Below are 8,494 nucleotides of genomic sequence, written 5' to 3'. Positions count from 1 at the left end.
GGCGGGGGGAGGGTGGAAAGGGGAGAAAAAAAAAAAAAGACTAAAGAAAAAGGTTTATTTGCTAACCACTTTCCCCATCGCTGCTCGAGCAGGTTACTCCAAACCACAAAACAAGCCGGCGCCGCAGGCTCGCCCCGGCGTGCAGGGCAGCAGATGAAGGGAGCGGCCGGGACTCACAGAGCTGACGTCTTTACTAGGCGTTATTCCTTTATTTTGCTGCAAAATGGTGTTTACATACAGATAAAAGAAATCGATCTTAGTTTAGCACCGCTTGTTCTCCGGGGAAAGAGAGGGTGGGATGCAAGACAAAATCTATATAAATGGAGAAAGAAAGGTAAAAAGCTGATAATACATGTTTCCGTGCTGGTCCGGCTCGTCTTCTTCATCTTGGTTAAGAACTCAGCGCTGCCTATTTAGGAGGGATCCTACGCGTTTCGAGAATTTGGTTTAAATGGTAAAAAGACACACTCCCCGCGATTCACTGGCGCGTACGCTCTACTCTAGGGGTGAACACTCCGGGCACAAGTTCATGCAGGAACGGGTGGACTCTGCTCTAGTACATAGAAAGAGCCTGCTCTCGCATAACTACTCTTTTCTTTTTCATCCTCCGGTTCTGAAACCAAATTTTAACTTGCTGATCGCTTAAATTCAGTCTGTTTGATAGTTCTTTCCTCTTCTGTCGGTTAATAAACTCATTGAGGAGAAACTCGTTTTCCAATTCAGCAATTTGTTGTTTTGTGTATGGTTTCCGTTTCTTTCTTGATCTCCCCTGGGTGGGGCACCAAGGCAAACCTACAACAAACACGTCGATAATTTAGTGGATTAAGTCTGGGTATGAAAAGATAGGAATATGAAGGAAAAAAAAAAAAAAAGCCACCAAAACCAAAAGAACCCCAAACCAACCAAAAAAGAAGAAAAAACTCCAAACCCGCAAGATATCAGAGCTAAACTAGGTCGGAAAACTGGGCAAAGCACATCTGACAGCACAATTTGTATCTAACCTCCGAGTCAGATTAAGCGATTTTTGCTCCGAAAGAGTTACATGGAGGTTTACAGAGTAATTACAGGCATCTCTTAAAAAGAACGTATAGCTAGGTCGCTTCTAACTAAAGCGAGATATTTAAGGCATACCATCCTGCACTGAAGGTCTGAGGCATGACTGGACTGCTGCGGGCTGAACTGTCAGGTTCAAGTTGACGGGATTCTTGATGTCCTCCTTTAAGCTTGAATTGCAGGAATTCACTTCAAAAAGAGTAGCCGAGCCATGCAGACTTCTCTGCAGGCTCGAGTGGTCATACTTTACGGGCTTTAAGTTGGCTGTGTGAGTAACAGTTGGGTCATTTGCAAAAGATTGCCTCTGCCTGCATCTCTCCTCTTGTTTGGAGCTCGTATCGTGGGCGTAGTATTTATTGTTGTCTTCCAGGCACTCCTTGTTGCCGTTGGAGCTGATGTTGATTGGAACGGAGCCGGGGAGGTAAGGCTGCGCCGCGCCGCCGAACGCGTGGCTCTGCGGCTGGGCTGCGCACGAACTTGAGCAAGTCCAGGGGATCGAGCTCCGGGGGTAGGAAATGGTGGGCAGAGCCGCCAATTGACTGCCATTAGCCCGCAAATTAGGAAAATAAAAGGAATCTGGCGATTGCAAATTCAAGAGAGAACCAACGTAGCCAGATCTGTAGAGACTGCGATCGCACATTTCCAACAAAGGACTTCAGCTGTTCTTACAGCGGTATTTAGTTACAACAGGGAATAAGCGGAAAGCCTGAAACGATTGGACGAAACTTTGCAGACAGGTTCTTCAAAGCCGGTAATTTCAGCACCGCCTCCAGCGACCGAGCCACAGAGTCCCCCCCTCCCCACCCTTTTTTTTTTCCTTTCTCTTCACCCCCACTTTTAAAAAGTCTTATGATAACACTTGAAATATGAAAATATCGAGCTCGCAAGGGGGAGGGGAAACCACGGTCTCTGCTTCTATGAAAGTGGCCGGGGTGGGTTGGCAGAGCTGCGGCGCCAGCGGAGGGATGAGCGGAAAACAAACATTTGCCGAGAGGACAGGGCAGCCCCGGCGCAGCCCGTGCCGGCCGTGCCCCCCGGCTGGCCGTGCTCACCGGCTGGCAGCACCCTCCGGGCCAGAACCCTGATACCCACGGTAAGAGTGAGCACCGAGGGCTGGAAATAACTTGCGATGTCTGTGAGATGCGGATCTTTAGGGCATACGTGTGTACTTCTGCCCCTAACCGCATGATATGCATCTGCATATGCGTGCAAATAAAGTGTTAATCGATGGGATATTACCGAGATCGTCGTTCTGGCACACTAATGACCAGCATTCTCTCAGGTCCGCACGTCTGCCCTTTTTACCCCTTTTGCCTTTCATCTTCACTTGGAAGCGCTTCTAGGCAAACAACGCTTCTAAAACTCGGAATTTGTTTTTTCTTTGAAATACAATCAAACAAACATCAACAAACAGACAATAACAAAGCAACAACACGGAATTACTTGGGCAACCCTCTGAGATTAAATAAATAAATAAACAAATAAATAAAATCGGAAGACTTCAAGAAAGAAAATGCCAGGGTCTGCTCTTCAGCAGAGAGGGTATGAATGCAGCAGCGGACAGAGGGAGGGGAGAGTCAGCCTCATCTCTCAGGTTGTGTGTGAGGAGCTTTTCTCTCATGAGAAGAAAATCATCCCTCACAAATAAAATTTGTTTTATTACTGTGTTATTTTCGGGAGTTACACATATTTTGATATTTTTGATTGATCAAACAAGAGTCCATTTATTCCATTATCTCACTCCTTTCCCCACAGCCCCAGAGTTATTAAAATCATATCTGAGAGCATCCTCACAGGACATTGCTCGTGTCCTTTCCCAGACCGTGCGGTTAGGGAGGCAGAGAACAGGCAAGGCCCCGTGAGCTGCGCCCGAAGCCTGGCAGGGAGTTGGGGGGCCGGGGAAGGAGCGGGGTACCCATGGGCTCCGCGCTCCCGGCCGCTCCCAGCCCCGCCACCCACAAATCCGCGGGACACTCTGGAGGCCGATCCGCCACCAGGAGCGGGCGTTTCTGTCCCCGGCCTCTCTTCCAAGATCTCCCCGGTGTGTGCGAGTCCGGCGTCAAGCGAAGCCGTAATGCCCGGACTTTGCCACTTTCATTGCCTCGCTTAAAAACTTGAACCTAGTTAGCATGTCAGGTTAATTTTCCCTGTTATTATCCTCTTAATCACAGTTTTAATCTTGGTTTTATTTCTAAGGCGAGATCAGAGACGCTGCCCTTCTTGACATTGTCCTAATCAAATTCATCTTTCTGTTTAATGGGAAATTGAGGGAAATTCTGCAGTAATTTCATTGCCCTGGAAAAAAATCTTTAAATGATTGCTCTCTCCTAGACCACACAGGACCACACAAGCACCGCTGGAGGATATTGCTGACCACTGCCTTTAATTTTTATTGTTTGAATTATGTCTACCAATTGAATCTCCCTCTTATTAGCTGACTTGTATTCTAACTTTGTGCTCCCTAAGAAGATGGGAAATATTTTTTTTCATGATCGTATTTTACGAAAGAGCCGATTTTCGGTTCTTGGAAGAGGAAAGGAACATTCAGTTCAAAGGCTATATTTTTGTCTGCAATAAACACAAGGAATGGATGTGAGTTCCCAGTTACCGGAAAGAAAGGTGACACTTCAAACTAACTTTTATGGGGTTAGAGAAAACAGAGCTTTCAATTAATATTCAACTCATTTGTAATTGCTAATTAATACAAAAAAAATAAAAAGAAAGGAAAAAAAAGATAACATAATAAAAACCTGAAATAGCTGGAGAAGCTCACATTCACGGAAAGTGTTTAAATCTACATGGAAAAACATTTAGAGAAACATCATGTTCCAGAGGCAGCTGGCCTCGGAGCCGAGGGGAGCGGGGTGGAGTGGAAGGAGAGCCTCGTACGGGCTTGTACTGCTTTTTCCAGCCACAGCCGGCTGCTGGTTTGGGGGCGGCGTGTTAATGCCTCGGTGGTCCCCCCGCCTGCGTCTGCACAGGAAATATCACCACTGAGGAACAGGGCGACCCGGAGGCCTGCTTTCACACGCTCCTTTCCTCTTTTCCGCTCTTTTTTTTCCCTGGTTTTTAACCAGGCGTCCGGATAGGCCTGGACATCAGAGCTGACCACACACTATAATTTCACTGGCAAAGTCTTCCCGTTTACCGACGAAGGGTGCTCTGCGTGTGACCGAGCAGCCTCCCTCGCTCATTTATCACTCGGAAACGCGGCGCCCGGAGTGAGGGGAAGGCTTCCCCTGCCTATGCCAGGGGTTGTCCAGGAGATGGCAGGATTGCCTCAGACATGGCTGGGAAACAGCGCTGCCTGACAGGAGCCGAGCAATGCATCACTGCGCCACTGTGCATTCGCAATTCGCTTTGTCGAGGTACATGTTAATTATCTGCAATAACGTGCGCTACATTTCAGAGGAACCTTCATATCCTCTTCTCTGAACATGGGCGGCTGGGGCTGCGCGGCTGCAGCCCGGCCCCGGCCCACGTGCAGCTGATGTCCTGAAGAGCCCAAGCTATGGCCGAGGAGGTTTTGAACAAGGCTCACCAATGCCCCAGCTCCAGGCTTAGAAAACCCTTTTAATTTCAGCCGGTAGGTAGGGGGGCAGATATGCGCCTCATCTTCCTCCTGCCTGTAGCTGCTGGCTTCTTAATGATTCTGCACCTTCTTAGGAAACTAAAAGGCGACTTCTCTCCATCTGGTACCGATTTGCCAGAGAGTTCGGGTTTCATTCTGCCCGAGGAAGGCGGCTTTGGCTCGGCAAACTGCGCCTTCTGAAAGCGCGGAGCCCGGCAAAGCCAAAGGTTAAGCCTGGAAGGAGGAAGAGAGCAGCCCGCGATGGCTCCGCGGCCGGGAAACAAAACAGGTCTGGCAGTGCCCGGCCGGCCGTCTGCAGGGAGACTCGGTGGGAGGAAAACTCGGAAGAATTAATGGCAGTATGTGTGGGTGAGTGGGGGTGCCAAGGGGGAGAAGACAAGAATTTAAAACATTCGGAGAAAAGAAGGTTGCATCAGCAGAGCGGGCTGTTCCAGGCATGTAAATGAAGAACAGCACAAGTGTCCTTTCACACTAGAATTCAACAAAAATGCGCTTTGCGATAAAATCGGAACTGCTCAGAAATTGACTTTTTTCGTCCTTTCAGGGAAAACAAACGCCATGAACGTGCGAGCGGAGTAGAAAGGGGAAGGAAGAGGGCGGAGGAGGCGGAAGATAACCTCCCGATGGAGCCAGGCGGCTGCGGAGAAAACGGAGAGCATCCCTCCGGGCTGGCCCGGGGAAGCGGCAAGTGCCGGGACGTTTTGGAAAGGGAGAACAAAGGGGCTGCCGAGGGCAGGCGGAGCGGGGCTCGGAGGGACAGGGGACACACAGCCCTTCGCCTGCTTCCCATGCCCTGTGCTTCTCACCGGCAGCATTTCTTTCTCACTAAAACCCTTCCCTGCCGACAAGGCACCCTCGGATGCTCTTCCTCATCCTTTAATACCCGTCTATCTACCTCTCATTTGCCAGGAACGGCATCCTGTGTCCCTGAGAATTCCAGGCAAACCCGGAGCCCGTGAAACCCCCTGCGGCAAAAGAAGGCGAATTTCTTTCTCTCTCTTTATATACAGCGAAAAGAAATCGTTTTATTAAAGATGGTTCAGGAAAAGATTTGCAACATCGTTAACAGTTTGGAAATTCAGATTGTATTTCCAACACAAAGTAAAAGCTGACTTTAAGACAAATTTTTAAAAAATCGTTTATGGAGAAATAGGTTTATCGTATGTCTTACCACATACAAGGGTAATCAAAATGTTTAGAGCAATAGTATATTATAATAAATAATACTAGTTTGGAACACATTTTAATAATTAGATGAGGCACATTAACAGAGAGGACACCCCTTCTCTCTCCTAGTTGTTGATTAGCGTGTCTGATCACCCTGTGTATATCATAACATGCACACTAGGTTTAAAATAATAAAAAAATTGACAAAATCTTAGCCTTTCGGCCCATATAAATTATGGCATCTTTTGGATTTCCTTATTTATTGCTTCTGTCATAAACACCCGTTTAGTTTTGTAAATTAAAACCTAGCAGTGACCTGCGCTTGTCCATCAAGGAGTTTTTGGGCGTGAGGAAGTAGAAGAATCTTGAGCTGGTCCAGACAAACGGGGCAGAGGGGGCATTCCCCGCCAGGTCTGTGCAGGTCGATACACACCTCTGCAGGGGCAGCCTCTCCTCTGGCTGCAGGCCGAGCTGCCCAAGCCGTCCTGCCCAAAGCGCTGCCCCGGGGCACCGCGATCTGCGCCTCCGCGGAGCACTCAGCCTCGCAGCCCTGCCCGGGACACGAGAGATTCCCTTTTCCGGCCGGGGCTCCTTTTGCAGCCGGGCAGCGCGGACTCCTTGCACTGAAAACGAAACTGCGGCGGACAAAACGCACAAACCCAAGTTCAACCCCAAACCAGCAGGAGCGGGGAGCGCGGTGGGACGCGCCTGCGATTCTGCGCCCCACAACTGCTCGGAGAGGTTCTCCCTTCCTCGACAAAGTAATTCAAAATTCTGCTGCAGCCAGGAACCCTCCACTCAATTCTCTCCGGGTCCCAGTGGACCAGGCAAGTTTGGCAGAAGCCGGGTGCTGCCACGGGTCTGTATTCCGGCTTTCTTGTATTTCCGATTGATTTTTTTTTTCACTCGGTGTGTTTTGAAGTTTACGATACCAAATCAAAACTGACACTTTCTGGCACTGGCTGCTGCTCAGAGGAAATAAAAAAAAAAAAAAAAAAAAAAAGAAAAATCACAGATTTCCCCCCAAAGACTTAAGCATTACAAAAAATTATAGCTTTTACCGTTCAACATATTTAAATTCGTTTATACTGGCCTAGAGGGAAGAACAGAAAATATAATTAATATTAATATTATTATTATTTTCAAAAAGAAGAGACTATAATTCAATTCAAGACTTGTCAACACTCCCTTACACTGAGAGAAAAAAGCTGACTTTCACGGAAAACAATTCCCGAAATTTCGCCACCCCTGGAAGGACAAAAAAATTAAATATATTTTCAAGTCTTTTCTAAAGTCTTTAGCTGGTGGTATATTGAGTTTATATTTTCATCACTGTCCGCAATTAATGTATCAGGATACGTTGTCTTTCAGTTTGGAGACTATTTTCTTATCCTTCACCCTCCTGTTCTGAAACCAAATGGTAACTTGTCTCTCAGACAGGTTTGTGGCTGCGGATATCCTTCGCCTCTTGTCCTTGTTAATGAACTTGTTAATGGCATATTCATTCTCGAGTTCTTTAAGCTGCAGTTTTGTGTACGGCACTCGCTTCTTCCTCCCACGCCGGTAGACGCACATATCGGGCTGGTTTAGTGCAACGTCCCCTATTGAAAAAGACATTATGTGAAAAATCAGAATTTTATTACAGGCTTTTAAAGCTTAACCGATACTTGTTGGGCACTGGTTCCCATGGCCAAATAAATAATGCAGGGTTGTTTACAGTTTATTATTATTTACACTGCCACATTATTTGCACTCTAGTAAAGCCCCACCAAAACTTTGATGGACTGTCATCACTTTTCAGGCATGCATCGCTAACCGAGCACGCAGGGCGGCGGGGCATTGGCTGGGGGGCTGAGAGCTGCTCGCTGCTGGCAGCGCACACACAGAAATCGCTTTGCTGAGAGTTCCCCGGGTTTGTTTGCATGTGGTTTGTGCCTCTGCGCCCTCACTGCTCGCGGTCTTTTAAGTGCTCTGGGGCCGCCGGATCAGTCGCCAGCCGGAAAGGCAGAGGAGAGCAAGCTTTCGAGCCACCGTCCTGCAAACTTCAAACGCGACTCTAAACCCGGCCACGGAGGGAAGCAGCGGGAGAAGGAGCCCGGGGCCGCCCCGGCGCTCACGGCCCGGGGGTCGGGTGCCCTGGCCCTGGTGGCGGGGAGGTTCTGGGGTCAGTCCCGCGGGTATGGAAAGCGGAGGGTGAGGATTCTCTCGGGGGTAGACGGCTGAGGAGGGAGCGAGAAAAAGTGAGTATCCACCGCCCCCACCCTGCTCTATGCGTGTCTGTGCGGCGTGTCCAGCTCGGCAGGCCGCCCCTGCAGCCCGGGGGCGGGGGAGGGGACGGGAAGGCGGAGGAGGCGCGGGGGTGCTCTGCTCAGACCATTTCTCCCCCTCTCGTACCTGGAAAGGACGATTTCCAGAAGTGCGAGCTCTGTGTCTGATCTTTGGCACAGTAAACCTGACTATTCCAGCCATTAGCCAGAGTCCAAGACTGATAGCCCTCCATTGATATGTATGTTTCGTGTCTCGGTTCCCCAGAGCCAAACGTTGAGACCATGTCTATGTACCCAGGAACGTGCTGGTAGGGGGTTGTATAGCCCTGGTAGAAGGACACTTCCTTTGCCCTGGAGGAGACTTCATTGGCGGGGACACTCGTGCTGGTCAAGCTGGAGACGTCCATGTACTTTT

The 8,494-nt window shown here is 49.0% G+C and overlaps 2 protein-coding genes across 2 annotated transcripts; both read right to left on the bottom strand.

Moving 5' to 3' along the window:
- Nucleotides 1-36: 36 nt before the first annotated feature.
- Nucleotides 37-1,768, bottom strand: HOXD12 (homeobox D12). Its single transcript, XM_005415876.2, has 2 exons — nt 1,132-1,768; nt 37-792 (listed from the first exon to the last, which is right to left on the bottom strand). The coding sequence occupies exons 1-2, from the start codon at nt 1,691-1,693 to the stop codon at nt 554-556; spliced, it is 801 nt and encodes a 266-aa protein (XP_005415933.1). The 5' UTR covers nt 1,694-1,768; the 3' UTR covers nt 37-553.
- A 5,346-nt stretch (nt 1,769-7,114) lies between these two features.
- Nucleotides 7,115-8,488, bottom strand: HOXD13 (homeobox D13). The gene is made up of 2 exons (XM_031057816.1): nt 8,207-8,488; nt 7,115-7,413 (listed from the first exon to the last, which is right to left on the bottom strand). The coding sequence occupies exons 1-2, from the start codon at nt 8,484-8,486 to the stop codon at nt 7,163-7,165; spliced, it is 531 nt and encodes a 176-aa protein (XP_030913676.1). The 5' UTR covers nt 8,487-8,488; the 3' UTR covers nt 7,115-7,162.
- Between the last annotated feature and the right edge of the window lie 6 nt (nt 8,489-8,494).

This window comes from Geospiza fortis, unplaced genomic scaffold (assembly GCF_000277835.1).
Source record: "Geospiza fortis unplaced genomic scaffold, GeoFor_1.0 scaffold112, whole genome shotgun sequence".
Classification (NCBI taxonomy): domain Eukaryota; kingdom Metazoa; phylum Chordata; class Aves; order Passeriformes; family Thraupidae; genus Geospiza; species Geospiza fortis.
The sequence above is the reverse complement of the archived record's forward strand: the minus strand, read 5'-3'. Positions and strand labels throughout refer to the sequence as shown.

Bases quoted from the DNA above. Each gene is read 5' to 3' on its own strand.
- HOXD12 (XM_005415876.2), bottom strand. From the start codon at position 1,693: ATGTGCGATCGCAGTCTCTACAGATCTGGCTACGTTGGTTCTCTCTTG. The intron at 793-1,131 runs GTATGCCTTAAA...TGTTTGTTGTAG, and splicing joins CAGACCTTCAGTGCAGGATG to GTTTGCCTTGGTGCCCCACC.
- HOXD13 (XM_031057816.1), bottom strand. From the start codon at position 8,486: ATGGACGTCTCCAGCTTGACCAGCACGAGTGTCCCCGCCAATGAAGTC. The intron at 7,414-8,206 runs GTACGAGAGGGG...CTTTTTCAATAG, and splicing joins CTGGAAATCGTCCTTTCCAG to GGGACGTTGCACTAAACCAG.